The 23,511-nt window shown below is 45.7% G+C and overlaps 1 protein-coding gene and 1 long non-coding RNA gene across 11 annotated transcripts in view; one reads left to right on the top strand and one right to left on the bottom strand.

Annotated features, from left to right (window-relative positions):
- The window catches only part of LOC129209198 (uncharacterized), a 38,207-nt gene extending 26,419 nt beyond the window's left edge, over window positions 1-11,788 (top strand). The window contains exons 3-4 of the long non-coding RNA XR_008578012.1: window positions 4,415-4,802; window positions 9,846-11,788. This is a non-coding gene — a long non-coding RNA (uncharacterized LOC129209198). The remainder of the gene's footprint in view (window positions 1-4,414; window positions 4,803-9,845) is intronic.
- A 113-nt stretch (window positions 11,789-11,901) lies between these two features.
- RASAL2 (RAS protein activator like 2) overlaps window positions 11,902-23,511 on the bottom strand; it is a 186,899-nt gene continuing 175,289 nt past the window's right edge. For 6 of the 10 annotated variants that reach the window (XM_054833245.1, XM_054833248.1, XM_054833241.1 and 3 more), the window contains 4 exons: window positions 22,450-22,652; window positions 21,870-21,957; window positions 19,135-19,165; window positions 11,902-17,096 (listed from right to left, as the gene is read on the bottom strand). In XM_054833245.1, the coding sequence (XP_054689220.1) occupies window positions 16,954-17,096; window positions 19,135-19,165; window positions 21,870-21,957; window positions 22,450-22,652 (465 nt within the window). In that variant the 3' untranslated portion in view covers window positions 11,902-16,953. The remainder of the gene's footprint in view (window positions 17,097-19,134; window positions 19,166-21,869; window positions 21,958-22,449; window positions 22,653-23,511) is intronic. The other 4 variants (XM_054833246.1, XM_054833247.1, XM_054833242.1 and 1 more) reach the window with 1 other exon arrangement.

Raw genomic sequence — 23,511 nt, 5'->3', positions numbered from 1 at the left:
CAGGTAGCTTAAACCTTAGAACAAGCGTCAAGCTGCCAAGCAGATTACTATTAGACCACAACAAACAAACAAGAAAAAAACCCCAACAACCCAGGCTTTTACCAAAGTCAGCAGTAAAGCTGAGGGGCAGAAATGCTTTGATATTTTCATGAAACATTAACCTTCAAACATAATTACTACAGGCACTGAGATTGCACCTGAAGGCTGCACTGTTGGGGAGAATTGCTGTAAAACTGGCCTGCGGGGCGCAAACGTGGCGGGTAAACAAAAGTAATGTCTGTGCAGAGATAATGGGATACAGGTCAGCGCATAAAAAGCGTAGCTTTAGGGGATGGAAGCGCTGTTACTGACAGGAGTTTTTTTGCCACTTTCCACGTACCAGCAAAGGTGATGGTGACTTGTTTGACATTCCATGAACAGTAATCTTTGAAAACAAGACGCTGCTGAAACATAAGCTGGACAGGGGAGCATGAAGCCAGTGCTGTCCCTGCTAAGATCTTGTTGTAATGTTGAAACCATTTTAATATCAGAAAAACATAATTAAACTAGATTTACTCTGAACAGTTAAAACATCTACATTATACCTTGAAATCTGAGATGAAAGCAGCAGATGTCTCAGTCTTTGCAAGACTTCCAGCCCTATTTTGCAGATCCACAAATTAAGGAAGAGACAAGCTGTAAGCATCCAAAATCTTGTGTGGTCTGTATTATCTGGTATCTGTAAAATACAGTGACTGAGAGCCTGTGCTGTTTCTTCTGAAAATATGACACGGGGAGGAGAATACATGACAATGGAAGCTGAAAATGAGCTTTGGTTGGCTCTGATTTCTGGGCACTGCATTATTCAGTGTGATACCCTTCATGACGCTAGTGTACTTATATGTGTATCATCAGGTCAATATAGCCCAAAGTGATTTCTCTGAGTGTCCCAGGTATAGAGATCTATTTAAATTCCTTGCACTTCACTACTGAAACCTGACCTTTAAAATGACTCTGTCAGCTCAAAAGTGTCCAGAAGGTGTATGCAAATATAAAAGATGGAATTGTTAAAGCTCACATTTCAGGGAATGCAAATATGAGAGAGGTGGAAGGGAGGCAGGTCTGTTTGGGGTGTGATTTGCAGAAGCAGCTGAACTGGAAGATCCCGGTGTTGGCAGGCAGAGGAGAAACGGTACAGAACAAGTTCTGAACTGCAGCAAGTTACACCAGAGCTGCTCTTGGCCTTCCAACCTTTCTCTACCTGGGATAAGTTTTGGGGTGCATGTCAGGGATTAAGGGCTTGGCCCATGTTTTTTAAGAGCACAATCTATTTGAAAATTGGGTTCCTAAGTCTTCTTGGTGAAAAAAAAATCACAACTTATGGTCCATCATTTATTCCCCAGCTTCTCCTACTGTTTGATTGTTTCTAAATACAGGAAGGGAAGCAGTATTAATTTAACCAGCACTGGCAATTTCTAATCTGCTATAAGAAAAGATGCAGCGTGGGCCGAGCCTTCCCTCTGAACCAGCAGCAGGCCAGCTATCCCATTTGGAATTTGCTGGTCTCTACATAGTATTTACTGCCTGTAAACGGAAACACCGCTGGAGGGCCAGGCTGAGTGGTTGCACTCCATATAGAGCAAGGAAAGCTGGGAGACATCAGAGCACCTCCTCTGAAAATAAGCCTTGGGCCAGGCCACAGGGCCTGACACAGAGGGACTTCAGCTTGTAGCTGGGATGTCTGAGGACACGGATGCAGCACTGGACAAATTAAAGCGTGGGGAAACACTGACTTGCTGTGCAGTCTTGAGCAGGTCTTGTTCCCTCCTTGACTCAGTTTCTCCCGCTGTAAAACAGAAGCAATGTGGCTAGCTAAAGTTCCTTCCCCGATTACCTGGTGAATACATTGCTCTGGAAGCAGGAAGACAATATGAGCACATAGAACTGCTTTAGTATTTGAGAGATAATGTGACAAAACCAGCTTTCTCCAATACTCCATTGAACTAAACATAAAGAATTTCTGCTCACGACAGCTGAAGCTGTGCGGTCAAGGCTGCAGAGATAGTATCACTTTGGATTTGCCCACGTCATCTCGGGAGTCTGCATGCTCTGATGAATGTGATAAATTTGTGCTTTAAAACCACTAATGCTTCAGTCAGAGCTGAGCTCGGGATTTTTATAGCACTATTCTTGTCTGCCTTCAACTCTGCAGGGGGCTCTTCTGGCTCCAGAGATCTATGCTTGACAAGAGAGGCACCAGCAGGAAAGACTGCGAATCAGGAAGGTGCATATCTTACCTAATTTCTCACCTCCACAGTTTGCAGCACTCAATCATGAACAAAAGTTCTGCTTCTGTGTTCATTTTCTGTTCCTGGCAAACTGGGTGCCTTGGGAGGGAGGGAGGAAATATACCACGTTCCCTAGTGGATGCCATTGTGTTGTAGCTTAGCATAAAGTAAAGGTAAGTCAAGTCCTACATAACCTCTGCTGGGAGCGTGCTATTAAAATCCTCAGATGCAGATAAACTTCCTTCAGGACTGGATTTGACCTGCTTGCTTTTGGACTGAGCTGCAAAGGCCAATCGTCACAGGACGCTGCCTTCTTTGAAGAAGGCACTGAAATGTGCAGATGATGTTCTCAGGGCAATTGGCACCCTCCAAAATGTTGCCTGAGGTGGCAGAAAAGCCGAGTCTCTTTTCAGCCCTGTCCGGTGAGCAAATAATCCAGCCCATGTGACTGCATAGCTCATTCTCCTCAACTGCTGTTGATTTGGAGCTCATGGGAGAAATTAAAATACCTGATATGGATAACAAATTATTTCCGTCCCAGGAAAGGAGATGCAAATTGCATAGTGTTCCCATGGCTCCAGCATGGTTTGCATGGTTGCATGCAGAGCAGCCTTGCTGTGCCTACCGTTTGGCTGGCTGATAGGCCAGGTGGGATTCCATTGTGTGCTTCTACACAGTGAATCATTAATTATAACATCCAAACCAGTATTCTTACTGTGTGTACTTTCAATAGTTTCCTTCCTTTCACCCCCGGAACTCCTTATGCCAGGCCCATTCAGTTAATTTTGCAAGATATTCTGGTCCTCCCATGTTTGAAGATGGCCTCCACATCTGCATCCTAAGCAGTCTTGTTAGCACATTCATGCTGTTCATCCTGAGGTCAAAATAAATGCTGAACAAGATCTCAGAACTGCAGTTCATGACAATTTACTGCCCTCCTTATCAGACAGATTCTTACTCACCTTCCAGTCTGGTAGTAACCTTCTGATCTCCATTTTAAGCAACAGCTTTCCATGTGTTACCTGATATTTGTCCAAAGCTCAGGTAACTAGATCTACTGTGTATCCCTTGTGGGGAAAGCCCCAACTTCCAAACGAGATATTACCGACCCTCGTTCATAGACACACATTGTTCTTTACTCATAATCTCAACATTTGATCTTAACTTCTTTGCTGGGTTGAAAATTTGTCATAGGAAAGTAGGTTACATGGTGAAGAACCTTCAGAAATATGGTGTGTGGAGGCTACAGACATAAATATTATCTTCTGCCTCTCAATTCTTGAAAATTTTTCCTGAGTTCCAGAGTGATGGCCCTAAGGGCCCGGTAGACAAGATAGGCTTTCTCAAAGCAAAAGAGGAAGAATTTGGATTTATCACTAGTCATTAATGTGGATCCTTTGCATTAGCAGCTTGATTGTTCAGATCTGCAGTCTTGGTTTACAGTCAGTCAAAGCAAGAGAAGGCACTATAGGCCAAGAGTTAATAAAAAAAAAAAGAAAACCCAAACGTGTAGCCCAGTATTTACAAAGCATTGTAGAAATGCAGTGGTACTTACTACTTGTGCACATTCAACAGCAAACCCTAACATTTTTTATTACAGCTGTGGGAGGTGTGAAGTGGAGAGGGTCAGGCAAAGCAGTTGCCTGCATTGTACTACCACAACACGCTTCTGTGTGGAAGGCAGCAGTAGTCACTTGGCAAACCCGTAGGATTACAGCGGGTCTAGGCATACACCCTGGGAGGACAGCGCAACTTCTGCAGTGTCAGCAAGACAGAGTATACAAAGCAGCCAGCGTAAATGTGCTGTGTCCCTGGGACAAAGACTGCTGTTACACTTCTGGGTCAGCTCTCCAGCCCAGCAAGCGTGCCTGGGAGGTGATGGATCATCCAGGAGACCATCTAAACTGACATTTTTAAGCCCACTCAAAATTCCTCCCCAGAAGTTAAAGATTGCTGCGTCTCTCCCTGCAGCCTGCAGCAGCATGGCATTTTATTGCACTTGGATTCTGGACGTTGGGATTGGGAAGCCCTTCTGCAAGCACCACTTTCCCTTGTTTCCCAAAAGCAAGAAAATCTTTCTTCCTAATGTACCTGCTCTCTGCACAGTTTTTCTAGGAGATCTGGTAACAAGCTTGTTCTCTGCACAGATGCACCACGGGGAAGCTCTGTTTATACCCACCCGCAGCCCATGGAGGACCCCACGCCAGAGCAGGTGGAGGCACCTGAAAGAGGCTGTGACTCCGTGAGGGACCCACGCTGGAGCAGTCTGCTCCTGAAGGTCTGCATACTGTGGAAGGGACCCACGCTGGAGCAGTTCATGAAGAACTGCAGCCCATGGGAAGGACTCACATTGGGGAGGTTGGTGGAGGACTGTCTCCCATGGGAGGGACCCCACGCTGGAGCAAGGGAAGACTGTGAGGAGTCCTCCCTCTGAGGAAGAAGGAGCAGCAGAGACAACGTGTGATGAACTGACCACAACCCCCATTCCCTGTCCCTCCCCCTGCACCACTGAGGGAGGAAGGAGAGAAATTGACGGTGAGGTTGAGCCTGGGAAGAAGGGAGGGGTCGTGAGGGGGAAGGTGGTTTAATATTTGGGTTTATTTCTCATTATACTACTCTGATTTGATGGGTAATAAGTTAATTTTCCCACATTGAGTTTGTTTTGCCCGTGATGGTAATTGGTGAACGATCTCTCCCTGTCCATATCTCAACCCACGAGCCTTTCGTTTTATTTTCTTTCCCCTGTCCAACGAAGGAGGGCAGTGATAGAGGGGCCTCCAGCCTGGGTCAGCCCAACGCACACAGCTATTAATCATTAGCTAATTTTTCCTAATAAATATCACTTCTGTAAGAGAAATATTTCAGACCAGTCTGCGAGTAGGAAGGACAGATTTGTTACTTAGCTAGTCAGCACCTGCTTTGTCCTCCTTTTTATGTTCCTCATACTTCAGTAAGACATGAATTGGAGGGCAGCATGTGTGGGAAGTCTATGCGGACTTTGTCACTGTGACAGATCTCGATGTGGTCTCAGAGAGGATGGGAGTGAGTTAGCAGAGATGGCCTGAGGCTTTCAGGAAAGATGAGCATTTTACTGACAGCAATTCAAAGCGTATTGAATTGCAAATGTTATCCCTGAACCCGTTTGCTGATAAGCTTGTAGCTCCCCTAGCATCTGCACAAGTGTATTTGCCCAAGATACAAAACGTACTTGTTTTTCATGCTGATAAGGGAACAGTGGTTAAAGAAACACTTGTAGCAATGAGTGTGTCATGTCATGCATGCGTGGGATTCATTTATCAAATTCATTCCAGACTTACTCTAGTAGAGGCCCTTCTGATAGCTGTGGCCCTCAGAAGCCGAAAAATGCAGTGGGAACCTGGAGAAAAGAGAAAAGAACGGCCAGGCAGCCTGGTACCAGTGTGGTATGTACTCAGACAGCCACTTACATATGTGTTAGAGAGACTAAAATGAAATTAAAAACTTGCAGGTTACACACAGAGTCTTGACAACTGAAATGCCAATCCTCACATGGAGGAACTACATTTAGCTAGAAATAACATCCCCTGACTCACCAAATTTTCTCCCTCCAACTGGGGTGACCGGTCCCACGGGGAGGGCAGCTGGCTTGCCACAAGCAGGGCTGGGGTCAATTGTAAGTTAAGCAGATTCCTCATTGTTGGACTCCTCCATGTTCATTATCAGCTGATGGGCTGCCATTCTGACAAGTCCATGAGAATGGGCTCTTTATGATGATGCACATACCATCTTTGACCAAAGTCAACTGCAAATGGTGTACACTGGCATGTATAACAACTTCACTGTCAATACAAATTTTCAAATTATTTAATTGCATCCTGCTTTCTGTTTGTGGGGTCAGCACCCAAAGTACTGATTTGCTGATGCCCCAAAGACAGTGGGACAATAACTGTCCTTTTACTTTATGCCAAATAGCATAATGAATGCGTCTGGAGCAAAAGTTGCTTTTATTGTTTAGGATTAGGAAGAGGCGAGGTTAGCATTTATTTCCCCAACCTGGAAGGGCACGTATTGTTGGGGAGCATGAGCGTGACACATATACCACAGGCCTGTCCCAGTGAGAGAGAATAAATCTCTGTCAGCATAGTCCTGCATCTGGGAAAGGTGTGAATACAGGAAAGCTGCACAGAGCAAAATCACCAAGGAAACACCCGTCCAAGTCTCAGTCTCCAGAACAGCAAGACTGAAACCAGCCAAATACTTGAATCCATCTGACATCAGATGCCTGAGTATTTTTGAACCAAGGACTAGCCAAGCTCCTTACCAAGGGGACAAACCTCAGGGGCCCTATGGGCACAGTCTCATTTCTGGTATTTTTGTCTTTGAACTCGAGAGCTGCTACCTGCGGCAAGCAGACACACTCAGTGCGAGGGGCCTGCCCGTAGCTGCTGGTGCAGGCAGTGTGAGGGTCCGCAAACGATGGGGCACATGTGTTCCTGTCAGCTCATTTCTATTCTGGGCAGCCACAAACTGCTCTTCCTTCTTTGCCTTGCTCCTTTACTCCTCCTCTCAGCATCTCTGTGACTGACTGCAGCTCCTTGCTGCAGACGTAAGCAGCTGAAGAACATGGCATTTTGGAGGCAAGCAGCTGACTTCCACCCCACCGCCAATGCAGCTCATTCCTGACCCACAGCATTGCAGCCGCTCCTGTCCCAGGCTGAGCAGGCGGGGATCAGCAGCTGTGCTGGCCACCATGACACAAACATCTCCGTAAGGCAGGTCTGGGGTTGCTACCCAGCTTCTTTTAGGAATGGCTGTAATCTGCTTTTAGGGTCCCAGCAGGTGGTGGCTAATGAGATGATTTTAGGAGTTTTGAATGGCACTTGAAAAGCCACTATCAGTACTATAACCATAAATGGCTCTTTTTGCCCAGAATTTCTGATCTCCGAGATAACTGATGGTTGCTCTTCTCTGGTGCTGGTACTTTTTAGCAGCTAACACAGGCGTTCCAGCTAACACTCAGCTTCTGTCCCTAACCAGAATAGGAAATGCTTTGCATACAGGTGGGAGCGTTAAAGCCTGTGATATTCTACTGTCTCTTTAGAGGACAGTCATTACAGCAAAAAACCCAGTCTAGCCCTTCAGGAAAATTTCCTAGCAGCTGTTAGACCACCAACGCATTGGCACAAGTCTCATAAAAACACGTCAGCCGTGATTGAACAGAGCATTCCCATGCACACAATAGTGAACTGCGAGTGGGACCGAATATACTGCCTCGTAGGTCTTCCCATCTTTCCCTTTCAGGCACAGTTTCTTCCAGCATCACAGTTGTCAAGTCAGCAGCACTTGGGGCAGATGGACTTTCCTTTTCAGTTCCCTATTTTGCCAGAGCCACAATCTGGAATCTGCCTGCAGGGAATGTATTTCTTTCAAGGAAAAAAAAAACCCAAACCACAAGAAAAACGTTACTGAGGGAGAAGCAATCTCTCTGCCCTTCAGTCAGCCCCAGAGGAGATGCTATGTATTTTATCAGCTTTTTTAGTCTTATTGGTTGCTGTAGCAATTACATTCTAACTGCACTCCAGCAGAGCACAGACCTGGCATAGCAGGGAGCTGCCATTCCTGGTTTCCCAGTGATGGAGACAAGTCTGAAGGGCAGTGCTCCACTTGATCCCAATTATGAGAGCCTTGATCAGGTCTAAGTTCATCAGTCATTCCTGATCCTAAAAAATATCCAGCTATATAAAATGAAGTTTTGCAGTGGCTTCTGCTACTAACAGGGAAAGGGAAGTCAGTCCTCCTCTTTCATTGCCTTCCCACCAGGAAAGTCCCAGGTCCTGAAAAGAGTCCTTTGACAGTGCTGAAGGAACTAGTGCACTCGGAGGTGTAATGGAGAGCAAAGCTTTGAACTGTGAAACACCGACTATGTAACCACACTTGAGGGAACGGGGAGAAGGGACACATGTTCTACATATCCAAAGGGGATGTACACTCCCATGCATTTCAGCTAATCTAGAGGCTCAAGTAAATGCTGACTGCGATGAGAACTGAAATCTACCCAGCGCCTTCTCAAGGCCTTTACAAAGTAGGTTTCTACTGGATGTTCCTATTTAGCGTCCCCGGTAAGGACGACTCCTCCCTGCAGAGACAATGCTGGCTCTGCAGAACAATTTTCTGCACAGAAGTCAGCTGCTGAATGCGCACAGGGTGTCACAGTCGGGCTACCTGCCAGAGCAGGGGAGCCGTGCCTGCGGCTCTCAGGGAAGGCTTGCCCTCTAAGGAAGAAAGGGGAAAACTGCAGCCCACGAACTTCTCTTCTCTCCTTCCAAATGCCAGGTCCCAGATCAGGAGAGGGTGACCCAAACACCCAGCCACACTACTTCTACACAGACATTTCCATGGAGACACAACCAGCTTCTCCAGATGGAAGCTGCTTCTGCAGCTGCTTCCTGGGCAGGGAACAGCCAGTTGTTCTCCCCCATCTTGCCAAGGGCTCACAGAAGTGTCTTAACCTTTAATGAGCCCTTGCCACCCTGTTATCCACACTGTGCTCTTGTATACGGTGTCTTGCTCAACCTCCGCTTTTCTACATCTCCTGAAGAGATGAATCTTTCCTCCTACCTCAGCCAGCACAAAGAAGGGGTGTAATACCAGAAACAGCACAGATGCTGACCCTCCAGCCAGAGTCTGCATTGGTGGCAGGCTGTTTCAAGGCAACCACCTCCCAGGCAGGCATCTACCACAGCTTTACTGTGTTCAGCTTCCTTCCCCAACAAGTTTAGTTTGCACCTATAAATGCAAAGCCAACACTTCTGCATAGACGGCCACCTCTGTGAGCCTTCTGGTGATTAACAGGTTACACACTAGCATTGCACATACTCCCAGGAGTAGCAGGGGCTGTCCCTGCAAGATACCTCTGCATTTGTTTGATTATGCTCATTAGTATTCATATTTGCTTGTAAATATACTGGGCCCTAATTCTAAAAATGGCTTTTCCTCATGTGACTCTGAAGACCAGGAAAATATAAAACTGTAGTTAATTTAGGGAGGCAAGATGCAGCTCCCATCAGTAGAACAGCCACTCCTACGGTAATCATAAATCGATAGTTTCAGGTAGGGTGCAGCACAGCACCTGCATGCTGTCTGACTGACATGAGCTAAGTGAAGGGAGAGAAACACAAAGGGTCGGGCAAATAAATGCAGCCTGCAACGTAGCTGTAGCCCTTCCTCCTTTGCTGTGTGCAGGACTTCCTCCTTGCCAAGCAAAATAGGAACTGTCTAAACATCTGCATCCTGCTGTAAATAGAAGCCTGGCCAGCGGAGAGAAGGGAGTGAAAGATGTCATTCATCTCTGTGCAGACCACATTTCATTCTGCATGAGATTCTATCATGACTGTATCATCCCTCATGATGTTAACGCTAGGTATTTGTCCCTCATGCTCCCCCTCTCCCCAATAGTAACACGATGGCCCTTGCGGTCATATTATTATAGCCTGAAAGCTAGAACCACCTGGAGGGTGTGGGAACATCTATCTATCCCGAGTGCCCTGCTCCTGGCAGCTACCCTGAACTCTGTCATACTGATAATAATTCCTCTCTCAGCCAAAGCTGCTCTGCTGCCAAGCTGGGCTAAGCGGGTGTACTGAAAAGTGGGTTCAGACGCACAGAACTCACGTTTCCAGGCGCATCACCAGGATTACATGTTCCCATGGAGCTGAGTAAGGACACGGTATTTGTACTCGCTGCAGGAAGAACCAACGGATAGCCAGGTTTCATGCCTACAACCAAGATATTTGATCTACCTCTCACAGCAAAAAGCAGGAATTTAATACATCTTCTGGAGACATGAGGATATTTAATCTGTGGGACCAGGAGAGAGATGAAGGACAGCAATGTGAGATGGGTTCTAGTAAAAGCAAGGACTCTTCTCATGAGACACATATCTCAGCGTAAGCAAATTGGTATTCCACCTGCTAATAGCTTTAAAGTAGCAGCTGCTGCTTACTTAAAGCAGCAGTATGCATTCTTGCACATAGGAAGTCATTAAAGGTTTTACACTTGCATGCTTTGGGCAGGAGGACTCTTGGAGGGGAGCTTCTCCGAAGGAATTTATTTCCCAGCTGGCATGGGTGAACTGCAACAGCGATGAGGATGGGCTCCAGAGCCCCGTGTGCTTTGTCCAGAATGGCTAGAAACGGGAGGAGAATTTGCACATTCATACACAGGAGTTTAGCACAGTGGAAGTAAGGAGCACATCCCAGGTAAAGTGGAATTCAGCATCCTCAGCAGGTTAGAGCACTGGAGCATCAGCTGCTTTGGAGCAGTCACAGAAAAGCCCAGACTTCCCACAGCTTTATTTGTATTATCCCAGAACCATCCTAACCTGCGTTTGTGCACTGCTCCTGCTCTACCTCGCTTTCCTCACTCTGCTTCACTCAGCACACCCTCCGGCTGTCTCCTCCTTCCCCCTGCCAATCCCTCTCCTGCCTCCTCTTCCCAAAACCATGACGGCAAACGACTATACTGAGCTCGCTTTGCCCGCTAGGTCTGCATCTCATCCTGTCCCTCCTCACCCGCCTCTGCTGCGGCTGTTCGCATCTAGGCTGCTGGGCCTGCCGCTCCCCTCGGCAGCGCTTGGCATTGCCACAGAGCAGTGGGCGACTCTGCCGGTGTGGGAATTTACAGATCCACCTCCTTCAGAGACGCTGTTTGCGCTGCCCTCGTGCCCAGGAGCATCAGGCACCCGCTGTTTTGGGTTCTGTACAAACATGCAGGAAGACAACTCCTGGCATGAAAAACTTATAGCCTAAGCAAGAACGAGGCAGAACATGCAGGCAGCTTGAACAGAACAAAGCGTAGGGCCAGGGTGGAGGCACATGGTAACAACTAAAAGTTTGCTGTATCTCGCAGGCTTCAAAGCTACGGAAAAAAATATCATGTGAAATGAAAATAAAGAGACTTTTAGCAAAACATCCCCTCGAGTATAGATCTTACATTCAGGAAGCTCAATATGAACGGTTTTCCCACTCGTTATATACCAGATTTCATACACGTATGAAGAATAAATATAAATTGCTTAGAATCCAACGTTTTATGTGAACCTGTAAATAAGTATTCCTCTGACGTCTGTGCCTCAAACACGGCAACTTTGGGCTCGTGCATGAGAACCTGTAATCTAGGAATTGACTGAACAAGAAAACCGGGCTGATGACATTCACTGCTCTGGCAGGAGAGGAGTAAACACGTTAATTAATACAAGGTAACTCTCTCTTCACCACATCAGATGTTGTTATTATCCAAAAAACCCATGCCTAGAAGAAGCAGAGAGCAATTCTCAGTGTCTCCACAGCTTGTCGCTCTCTCACTCCACAATACCAGCTATTTCCTAGCGAGAGCTTCTGGGTGCAGGGAGGCACAGCTCCGGGACGCAGCCCTGGCACCCGTGCTGGACACCCCGGCAAAGCACCCAGCCACAGAAACACGCGAAAGGAATGAATTCTGCCGCTCTGCTCGGCCGCGGACCCTCTCGGTTTACCCAGGTAGCTCCAGGTGTCCCAAACATTAAGTTACACAAATATTAAGTTACACAAAACACAAGTACAACCTGAGAGCAGAATGAGCAGAATTTGAAATCAGCATCGGTTTACTGAGTCCAAACTGTTTAAAGTTAAAGTTTATTTGTATTCTTTGTAGGAATATCAATAAAAGACCTCAAATGTATCTATATCTGTACATATTACAAGAACCTTCAAAAATTATTCACAGAACAAAAATAAATCTTCTTTAGAACAAACCCAGGCAATGAAATGCAGAAATGGATCTCAGAGACCAAACAGTCCAGTGCTACTAGCGTAAAAATACGGCTTGAAAAACAAGTTTATTACTTTTTAAGGTGTACTTTGTTGAAATAAAAAATAAATTATTTAGAGCTATCATTGTAAAACAGTTCTGTGTAGTAACACTCTTATTAAGGCCCTTGAGACAGAAAATCTATTTTTACAGGTAGGACTCCTGGCAGGCATGATCTGTAACGACATGCTCAATCTCATGGGAGTTAACTTACTGTGGAGAAGGAAATACCTAAAAACATCAGCCTAAATTGAACCCGTTTTGCTCAGACTCAACTGGATACCTGTGGCTGACCATGCTAATCACTGGTGTAAATACACGTAATGGTTACCACTCCAACAGGAATTGTTCTCCAGGAACGACAGACATTTTTGCAGAACACAAACAGAATTCATACATACACAGTGACCTTAGCAGATAAGTATTGCTGACACATTCCACGGGCACTGCTGTAAAATTGATGGACTTCAATCATGGAATTTTCAGATGAAGTTAAAAGCTGGTGGGTTTAAGTGAGCATTAAATCATGAAATTAATATATCAGGAAAAAAAGCAAGCCTGAGCCAACCCAAAGCAACTGCAAGAACATAAACACCATTTCTCGGACGACTTATTCGATGGATACAGAATTTATTACTGGATACACCCCATATTCTCCAACTAGAAAACATACACATCTCTTTCCATGCTCCTCTGGATCCCCTGCCTGAGTTATGCCACCGGAGAGGAAAGTTGCAGAATGCGTAACTGTATGACTCTCTGCTTTTACGCATAGTTGCCTGTTTCTAATACAACAGTTGGTAATTCCTGGATGTGAATCCTGTCTATTTCCCTTAAAAAAAGGGTCTGAATTCCTAGAGTTGCAAAGAACGGGCATTTACAGGATGCCACTCCCCGGCCACGCTCCCTCTCTCCTCCGTCAGTGCCTGTCCCACGTCATTCTGTCACCTCAGTTCTTTGTACACACTGCAGGCACCGTGCACAATGTGGAAAAAGGCCACAGCGCTACACAGCACTCTCCAGATCCCTACCCTGCCGTGGGGCTGAGAGCTTTCACCCTGAACTCGGAAGCCTGGGCAGCTTTGCACTTTGGGAAGAATTGTCCTCAAACAGTACTGAGGAGCGTGGTCAGCAAGGACTGAGAGCCAGGATGGGGCAACTTCTCTGTTGCACTCTTAGGAACACACGAGTATTACTCCTACATGCCATTAAATTTTTCCTGCACTATTTCAGCTGTTTCCAAATGAGAGCAGCAGTTGCTTGCATTAGACACAGCCCGATGCATTTGCTCAAAGTATGAGCCAAACCCTAATGTCTGTAATGCTCATCATCGGACTTTGCGTTATTTACTTCTCTCATGGCTGCAGAAACCCACTGGCTGCTACTCTTAAACTAAATGTGATCAGGCCCAGTTAGGGCTCTTGCTCCAAAACTGACAGCGCTTTTGGCTGCCACATGGTTTAGTGCCACTTGAATTTTATGAGACTGGACAAAACAGAAGTTGGCATTTTCACATATTGTCGGCTTGAAATTTCTTTAGAAAGCTGCTTGGTTACAAACCAGGAGAGACAGCTGCCTGCAGAACTTGGGATCATAACATTTTGCTCTGCAGCTGATCAGTTTTAGTCTTGCAGCACTGTGAGTCTGCAACCTTCACCCTGTTTTGGGTCAACAGGCAGCTGTTCCTCTGTAGCGGGAGTTCGAGGAATACACTGTGCACTTCAGGGTAGAAACAACCAGCCTGGCGACAAGCCATGAGCACGATCCTGATGGGTTGGGCTCTTTTAGAATAACAATTTTTCCTAGTCTACAAGCGTAAGAAACGCACAGGAGAAGGGACGTTATTGAATCATACATCACTGAAGGCCTCACCAAAATGTATCAGTTTCGGAGCAGGTATTATTTCCTCTCTAAAAATCAGAGCTGAAATGCTGCCCCTATAGCATTTCTCTGCAGAAACCAAAACGGACACCTTGGAGTCTTCAGCATCGAACCAGAGATCTTTAATAGATTACCAGAAAGCTGGGGGGGCTCTAGTGAAATGCGTTTCCCAAAGTAACACTAGACTACACGCTACCAGAATGACGTATCTGCTTCTGCCTTGTTCTAGTCAATTTATTCCTATGACCACTTGCTCTCACATCTCAGTCACAGAACACCCGTACTATTTGCACTGTGTAATAAGCAAGCAATGCACTTGCCCATCTGAAAAGGCTACTTTCAGGAACAAATTTCCCATGACGCAGCTGTGTAGTTACAGTACGTAGGAAAGGGGAGATGCCGATCGCACAAAAATACTCAACAAAAAGGGGTTTGCAAAGGTTTCTTGTAAAAGAGAGAGCTACTCACAAGACACATTGATAGACTTGATAGACTGCCTGTGGCTGTGATGGAGGAAGGAGGAAAGGAGAAGGAACTTAAAGGCACAGTTTGAGGAAGAAAATATCAACGGTCAGCAATGACCTGGAGCTGGAAGACAGTTTGGAAAGTATGGAAAAGAAATCCCTACTGAGCAAATGCAGAGCACAACCCCAGGTGCGCCAGACAGTGCTGACTTGGCTGTGATACACCAAGGACAAGACAGGGATGCTCCTCAGCCGGTAATACCAAGTCACATTCGAGCAGCCAGAGCAGCTTCGATCTGAAAGAACTAAGCATTAAATGTAAATCCCAACTCACTGCCGACAAGTCTTCTCCAGATGTAACTTGGCAGCCGAGACCTTTCTAAGGAGAGATTCATACACACTTTTCTTACACACCCTACAGTGCAGGAGATGTGGTCTCTGTACTTACGCATAGTTAGTAATGTAACAAACTCGTGTGATGACATTTAACTGAAGTATTGTAACACAGTAATCAGGCAGAACAGGTAACATACTGCGCTCTGTCACAAGCTGCGTGTGCCCACAGAGGTGAGATTAATTAATTTCCAACAAACAAACAGGACAACAGATGCTGAATTTGGGTCCTCAGTATTGCCAGTCCTTCATGTTCAAGGTAACGCGGGTCATGGTCAGGAGGTGAAGCAATTGGCTCAGAAACACCTATATGTTGCATGTAGTAGCTTTAGAGAGTCAGAAAGCAAGGCCAGAAAGGATAACCAGCTCTGACCTGCTCCGTATCCCAGGCTCTACAATTTCAGCCAGGTACCCCCACAGTTACCTCATTAACCTGTTCCTAGCTGCAGCCTGAACTGTTCGCTAAGCCTCCTGCACAGAGGCACCCTCGTGAGGTTTTGTCTGATTGTGAAGTCAGCTGTTCCAATTTCTAATTTCCATAACTAGTTTGAATGGATATTCACACTCACTGTTAGTTAGCATGTTTCAATTGCTGTTGCAATAATTTTATTTACTTTGAGAGTTTGGGGGCTAGAAACATATAACAAAAAAGTGAAAATGAAGATTCACACACTATTTATTACTTGACTTTAGAGTCTGGGGCTTTGAAAAAAAAACCCTCAGACTAAATATTGTGGCATTTGATAAAATCATGAGAATTGACAATACTGTGCCATTTATTGTTAATCTTTTACAGTTCGCAAATGTCATTATCTTCCATGAGAAGGTCACTTTGTAATTCTATATGCATTCACATACAGCCTGTAAGTGTGCTTCTATGAAATGCAACTGAAAGTAATTGGAGATGAAAGCTTAGTCAAAACTCCTTAAAAAAAACGCTGTGTACAGAAGTTAAAAAACCCCTTTAGATTATCCAGAGAAAGGCAAATTTCAGTGGAAATGGAAGATCTTTTAACACAAACGTGCAGAAAGCATCTTTTATTGGAACAGACTGGCTAAATTAGCGGCTGAAGTAGTGAAACTGAACGAGAGTTAAAATATAGAAATCCTCTAGGCATACAGAAGTCTAGGTTGCTGGGCACGCACCCTTTGGTTAGCTCTTCCCTGGGAGCACTAACCTGACTGCTCCTGGTGGAGTGCAGAGCGTGACTTCAGGGTGCATGGTGCGTAAAGTGGGGATTGGATAGAAGTCTTAAAAAAAAAAAGTATTTACAGGTCTGTAAATTCTCAAAACAGAAATATAAAACTGCATTAGAACTGGGGTAAAAAAAAGAAAGAATCCTACCTTGAAAAACTGCAGATTCCCTCTGTCTGTCTGACAGGAAGCCTGACTGTGTGCAAATGCAAGGAAACAAGCTTGCTGCTCCAAGTTTTTACCTTGTTCAGAAAGACTGAATATTTTTTGCCAGACTCCTACCAAAAGTCAGAACAGGATCCAGCAAGAGCCAATTTTTCTTGCTAAAATGTTTGCTATCGAGTTTGCATTCAGTTACAGAACAGCTGAAGAAGAGGGGAATAAAACCAGCAGATGAGTTTTCTTATAGAATTCATTTCACTACTATTTCACTCCACTCATGTACTTGTATCAGTCAGCCTGATATATACAGCTGCTGTCTAATGTAACCCACTGCTCATCTCTCTCTCACCCACAACACACATGCACTCACACTCCCCTCTTCCTCCTCCGAGGACTGCAGTGCTTTCAACAAGAGAAAAAAATAATAATAATAAAAATAGCAATAATTAAAAAAATCTACAGTATTCACTTCCTTTTGGTATATTACATCAGGATTTTCTGTACATGACCCGAGAGCTCCCTCTATTTACACAGTGATATGGAAGGACTTGTTCTCGGGAGCCCGGTTCTCCTGGCCTTGAGTGGGGAATTAAAGCCCACCTTTCAGAGTTCTTCTTTCTCTTTTCCATTTTATTAGCAGCATTATGTAAACCTGTAAGGGGAAGGGGGGGCTACTTTGAAGGTTTCTTGAGTCTGCTCCCTCTTGCCCTTCTCCTGGGGAGATGGCCGGCAGCATCTGCCCAGTTAGCAGCTGCTGTTTTTGAATTCACCATTCTCCGTGATGGAAAGCTTGGTGGGATTGGTGGGGGAGATGCCATTGCGGACTTGCATGCTGTAGCGCTCCTTCACCTGCGTCAGGGCACTCATCAGCCGCGTGTTGGCAGAGTCCAGGGACACGATCCGCTTCTCCTGCAACGAACACCCCACAAAGTCAGAGCTCCTTCACAAATGAAACACCTTTGCCCCACAAGCCTGCTTTACGGGGAACTTCCAGGACCCAGGGCTGTGACAGTGTCTTCAGATGATTTCTAGGCAGAGGCAGCTTGGCTAACATTCTCTGGTAAATGGGATGTCTGCCTCTTTCTGTTTTCTTGGGGTAACACGGCCCCTGCGTGCCACGGGCTTTTCTTGGGCCGCTCTGGCCCTCCGGGCCTTTTTGCGTGATGGAAGGTGATATTAGTGACCCGATCCAGTCACCGTGGCTTTGTCCAGCCAGCCTCCCACCGAGGGAGATGGAAATGCAGGATTTTTCCATGGGAGGAGGGGGAAGGATGTTGGTGTTAATAACAGCAATAGCCAATTTATTATTATTTTTTTAAAATACGTTAGAAAAACAGAAACAGGCAGCAGAAAATAAAAGTGGTGGAGGTTTCATCTGGCAGAGAAAAGTGCAAGTGGTATCTAACGGCCATTGTCTCTGTATTTTGGATGGAGTGTGCTCAGAATAAACTCATGGTATGCTTGAAATAAATAAAAAAAAGCAGATAATGGCAGCCTGCAGTCACCAGCAGGAGTGAGGGTGCAATAGCAACATAGAGAAGAAGCAGCCAAAAGCTACAGCTAAGGGTTTATTTGAGGCGAAGGGGAAGAGGGCAGTGTGGGTGGAGGGGGGGGAGACGCCATCGACAGAACACAAAGAACAAACACTGAACACACTGCTCCTACACCCATTCCAGCTCAGAGGGGCTCCCGGGCTCCGCCGAATCCAAGGTTCCCACATCCCCATTTTGATTCTTCTGCACAGAAAGTACTAGCCTCTGCTTTTAGCAGTAGTATTCAGAAAGCTGAAGGATGAGCACTAAATTTATAAAAAATAAAAAAACCCATCACCAAAACCCAGCCTACTAAGAGTTAGATTATCTGCAGTGGGATACGGCACTGGAGGGTCAAGCCAAAGAGTGGGTGGCACAATTACAAATGTCAATTTTCATCTTTCCTCAAAAAAAAAAAAAAAAAAAAAGCCACACAAAGCCGCAACAGAGACAGCAACAGGTAAATATGCTCTCCATGCTACCAGCTGATTGGCTTTTTTTCTTTGAGAAGGAAAAAAAGTCTAATTTACTTGAATGAAAAAAAGGTTGCATGCAGGAACTCTTCCCAGTCCAGCCCATTGAGAAACAAAATGGAAGGAAAAATGATGCACAGAAGGCACAAACATTAAGGGATAGTTCAGACATACTGCTCAGGAGACAGAAGTGCTACAACAGCCCCTTGAGATTTTGATCCCAGCACATCAGCTGTGTGGTACGTCAGTAATCAAGCATTTGCTTTTCTCAGCGGGCTTCCCCACAGGGGTAGGTGTTAGGGTGCAAAAACAATGCAGAATTTAAGTACTGCTTGTATGACAGCCCTGAAGAGACTGAGCTCTGTGTAGCAGAGCAAATGGAGGAGGAGGCGGCACAAGAAAACAACAAAAAGGAAGGCAGGCTATAGCCTGCCCTAGCACTTGCCCTGGTCCAGTCAACATAAGGAAGGAGGATGGACAACAGAGGAGTCAGAGGCCTTAGCCTTTCCTCCCATGCTGAAATAAAGACTGCAAAACACAACTGCCCTAGCAGAAATGTGTTCTTCAGCAAGTTAAAGCTCCTCCTCCTCCTCGGACTGAATTTCACCTGGAATATATAATTTAAAATTAAAACTTCTTTCCAAAGAATATGGCTTTCCAAAGAGTTAAAAATGAAAGGCTGGTTATTTTCTGGCACTGACGAGTGCTCACTATGCCACTTAGCAAAACAGCTGGAAATCTACACTTGGAAAATCAATCTTAAAAGCATGAGCTTGGTGAGTAGAGACCACTTCTCGCTCAAAGGAAAATCCAACCTAACAAACATGTCTCTAACACATGAATCGGGCACGGGGAGCGGGAGGAGCTGGAATGGGTAGGAGGTCAGTGCGCTGGGCCAGGACTGGGTACTGCTCAGCTAAAGAACTGATTGGGTTTACTTGCCTGTTTGAATTATCTCATCCCCATTTATGACCTGTAATTTAACACAGCGGAGATGTCACTTGCAATAGCAACTGGGCCAGTACTCTTTGCAGCTCCGCTGCTCCAAGGAGAGAGTTTAGCCAGACCTGGCCCCTGCTCAGTCAGGGACACCCAGAGGCAGCCTCCGGAAGCACAGCATGTGCGAGGCGCTGCCCGGAACCAGCGTGAACAGCACGTACACTGAGAACAAGGCTGGCCTTGTGCACTGGTGCAGTATTGGGTGCTGCACCTGACCACAGGCAAAAGAGCAAATCCTGAAAAGCACCTCGTGGTGATATAGCACAAGGAGCCCGGGTTACTGCTGTTTCCTAGCAGCCGTTTGACTTCAGACAGGTGTGATAAGCCAGGTTCCAACTCCACTCCATAAATCTCACATAAAAAAGACCTTTTCTTTTCTAGCCACTACTATATCCCTTTGCCAAATGAATCACAGACTAAGAAAAAATCTGCCAAGCGCAACTTGGAGGCATTACGACACAACCCAGCAAACACTTGGGCTCCTCAGGTGTGTCTGTTCTGCATCTTTCATCAGTTTTCTCTTTGGCTCAGGTACCCAGGAAAGGGCAATGACAACTAAGCTCCCCCCATGAGCTGGCTGATGCTTGAAGCAGTTAGGGTTTGCTGATGACCTTGGTTGCCCAAGGAGCTAACAGCACTTTAGGAAAAAAAAAAAAAGTCAGATTAAAAGAGGAATCATTAATGCTACTGTTTTTTCAACAATTCCCACTGCAGGTGATAAATGATGCATCGTTTGATCAAGTGCAATCAAGGACCACACCTTTGCGGCCCTGAGGGTTTGAAGCTTTCACAAGTCAGCAGCAGTCCCCTCTGCCAGCTGGCGACACTGAGGGACCAGACTGGTCCACCCTCCGCCTTACTAGTCCATGACCCCACACCGAGGCTAGGAGCCTAGTGGCACAGACAGGAAACAAAGGGAGGGGTAACTTTCTTATCCAGTCACAGTCTCTCAAATCCTCCCCTCCAAAAATCGCTGTTTATGAGTTTGCTCAGTGCCCCTTTTGCCTTCTTGAGGCAGATGAAAAAGGCATCAACCGCCTTCAAAAACCAGGCTGCTGTTTGGATGAGCTGCCACTCCATCAGTGTGTAACAGCAGAAAGCCCTGACTGTGCCTATCTGAAAAATGACCCAGCACGTTCAACTTCTACTCCAGCTTCCACTTCCCATGCTCCCTGATCAGACAGGAGGCTGCTGTACTGTTCCCTCCACCACCAAGAAAATAAAAAAGCACAGTGACTGACTACATTCCTGTTCATTCTCCAGCACTGTACTGTCCCACTTGGCATTTTGAAAGGATTTAATCTTGAGCTGCATCTAGAAAGGGTGCCTGCACTGGTGGCTCCATGTAAAGAATCTTGCACAATAGCTAGGAACTGTATATGGTGTAACTCTGGTAGGATTTTTTTTCTATTCTGCAAGGCTAGGTAACAGAAGTGCCATGTTATTGTACACAAGTGATCTGTTTAGATTAGATGAGACAGATCCAAAAATCCAGCTTTCATGAACAGTCTTTCTGAAAAACTGTGGGAAAACAGGCAGAGGCAGCAGGAAAACGAGAACTTTTCAAATTATCAAAAAGAAATCAGCTGTAAGTATGCTCCTAGTGTTACCAGGCTTTTAAAAACACAGCTTTTTTCTACTTTATATTTTCCCTACAGTTCCATGCGAGCTCAAACATTTCTATTATTGCTGGCCATTCAACGTGAAAAAGAAATGGCCAGGGCATGCCCTTTTGTGCTCGCTTATGCCTATACTTTAACACGCCAGTACCATCTTTAACAACATTCAACTGAGGCTTTCCCACCACGCCCTGCCACTCTGTGTAGGGAAACAACTTTCTGAAATAACTTGGATTATTCCCGAAACAGGTCACCTGAAGATTATCTATTAAGGAAAGTTTGCAGTTGGAACTACTGAAAAGCCCGGAAGCAGGAAAGATGTCTTCCAAATACAAATATCACAAACATAACATGGCAGGCAGATACTAAACCAGTCTCAGGTTCTGTTGTCCAAGCTTTGCTCTCTGGGATCAGCACAGACACAGAAGAAAAGCTGAAATGATCCCACACAACACAGCCGCATGCATTGCCCACGAGGTCCCACTTTCCACAGCTAACTTGTGTTGACTGAGACAAGCACCGCAGGTTTGTGGCAAAGTGGGCATTTCTCCAGGACTGACGTGGACAGTCAGATGGGGTGAAACGCCACACGGGACATTATAGAGGGCGATGCTCCATTGAAAGCGTTCTTTTTTTCTGGACTCGAACGTTCAAAGCCATGCTTTTAGCTTGCATAGCTGAGATGCATGCACATGGCAATTAAACTATGTTGGTATGAAGCAAAGCTTTTCCAGAGTTCCCAGGCCCACACTCAGAATGATGTCTACACAATGAACCACTATTCCTTTACCCCCTTGGGAGCTCACAAAGTAGAAAAGGTTTTGGAGAAGCGGTCAGTCCTGTGATTTGTTGTCAGGCTCTCTCAAAGCCAAGTGTCTGACTAGTCTTTATTAATTAAAAACCCCAATTCTCCCCTAGAAGGCAGTAAGTCACACGTGCAACACTATGGGCCGATACTGACTTTGGGAGCCAGGTAACAGTGCTGGGGCAGGAGGATAGGGGAAAATAACGGGTTCCATACAGAGAACACTTGGTTCTTAGAGATCCTGAGCTTCTTACCTGTGCATCAATAATTTTCTGCTTTGCATCAATGACAGCTTGCATCTCTGCATGATCCTTCTTCAGCTCCTCTTCAACTGCCATGAGTCTGATGAGCAAAAAGAGGTACAAATCAGGACGGTTTAATACTATTCCAGAGTGTTTCTGGTACTCTGGCCTGTTGGTTTCACTTCTCTGATTGTCCTGGTTCTGCAAGAGAAGAATTCTGCTGCACTCGGAAAAGCTTATCTATCCATCTGACACTCCCAACTGCCTAACCTTGTTATTCTCAAAATGGACATTGCCAAAAATACAACTGCTCTGAAAAGCTACTGCCTTGAGTACAGATTCCAAACAAAGCAAAAAGATCTGTTAGAAGTGCAACAGAGACCAGGGTTAAGAATTCCTAAATCTCTTCCTTCATTCTCCTGGAAGTCTGAGGCAAGTTTCCACACCTGCATCTCTGTTTCTTCATCTCTAAGGCAGGATGGTATCAGTCCAGAGATGTCAATGAGCAACTACCTTCTTTTTGCGTCAAAGAGAACACATGACACAGAGGAGCTGCTTGTCCTACACTGTCCCAAACTTTCCCAAGCCTCACCTGCTGATGATACTTTTCATCTGGCTGTCCTTCTCCTCCTGTTGCCTGCGCAGTCTCTCCTCACTGTCTTCCAGCCTGGACTTGTACTCCATCAGCAGCTTCTGCATTTGCTGCTCCTGCACCAGAAGCCGCCGCTCATATTCCTCCAGCCGGCGACTTGACACCTTCAGGCGCTCCTTCAGCTTCGCTATCTCTTGTTCATACTGCAGGTGGAAGGAAAGGAGGAGAGAGTCAGATGCAAAGGAAAAAGGAAGAGGTCAGACCGTGATAATCTGCTGCTGTTCTTCAAAGGAGGACATTGGTTTTTTCATGAAAAATAACTTGACAGAAGTAAAGGAAATGACAAGCAAACAACTGTGGCCACCACAGACAAGGAGCACGTAGGCTCCCATTAGGCATTAAGCTATTCCCACGCTGTAGGATGTCACTCTTTAGCATGACTTAAGGAATCAGAGGTCTCTGACATGGTTCCTCAGTCCTGACCGGTAACATCCCCAGTTACTCCAGACTCAAGGAGTTCCAAGACAGAACCTGCTAATAGTGCTCAACTGTAAAAATGTCCTGGGGTGACCAAACATACAAACCACACCAGCATGGGACCCAAATAACTCACTCCTCAGGACCTAATCGTTGTGAAGGGAGAGTATAATCATTCACTTCAGAGTACAGCCTGTCAGTTTACTTGCTTCTGCTTACCGTCTCTGTGGATAATAATTTCTGCAATAGTACAACGAATCTCGACATATTCCACTTAGGAAAGGTGAATGAACCCAAACCAAATAATCCTATGTTCCTGCTTCTTGTCCACCAAATGTTCTCCTCCTCCTCGCTCCCTGCCCTCTCAAAATACCAAACCTTTTACTAAACATCGTCACTGTAGCAGCATATAGATGTAACTGTATTTGGAAATTATTTCTGTGTAGCCCAGAAACACCGTGCCAGCTAGATGACAGGTATTTGCCTCAGGTGAAACCCAAGACAAAATTTGAGTGCTACTACTAGATTGAATTGTATTTACAGAGCCTTGTAGAATCACTTAGCATATCCTAAGCTATACTCAGT

The sequence above is a fragment of the Grus americana genome, chromosome 8, assembly GCF_028858705.1.
Source record: "Grus americana isolate bGruAme1 chromosome 8, bGruAme1.mat, whole genome shotgun sequence".
NCBI classification, from domain to species: domain Eukaryota; kingdom Metazoa; phylum Chordata; class Aves; order Gruiformes; family Gruidae; genus Grus; species Grus americana.
The sequence above is the reverse complement of the archived record's forward strand: the minus strand, read 5'-3'. Positions and strand labels throughout refer to the sequence as shown.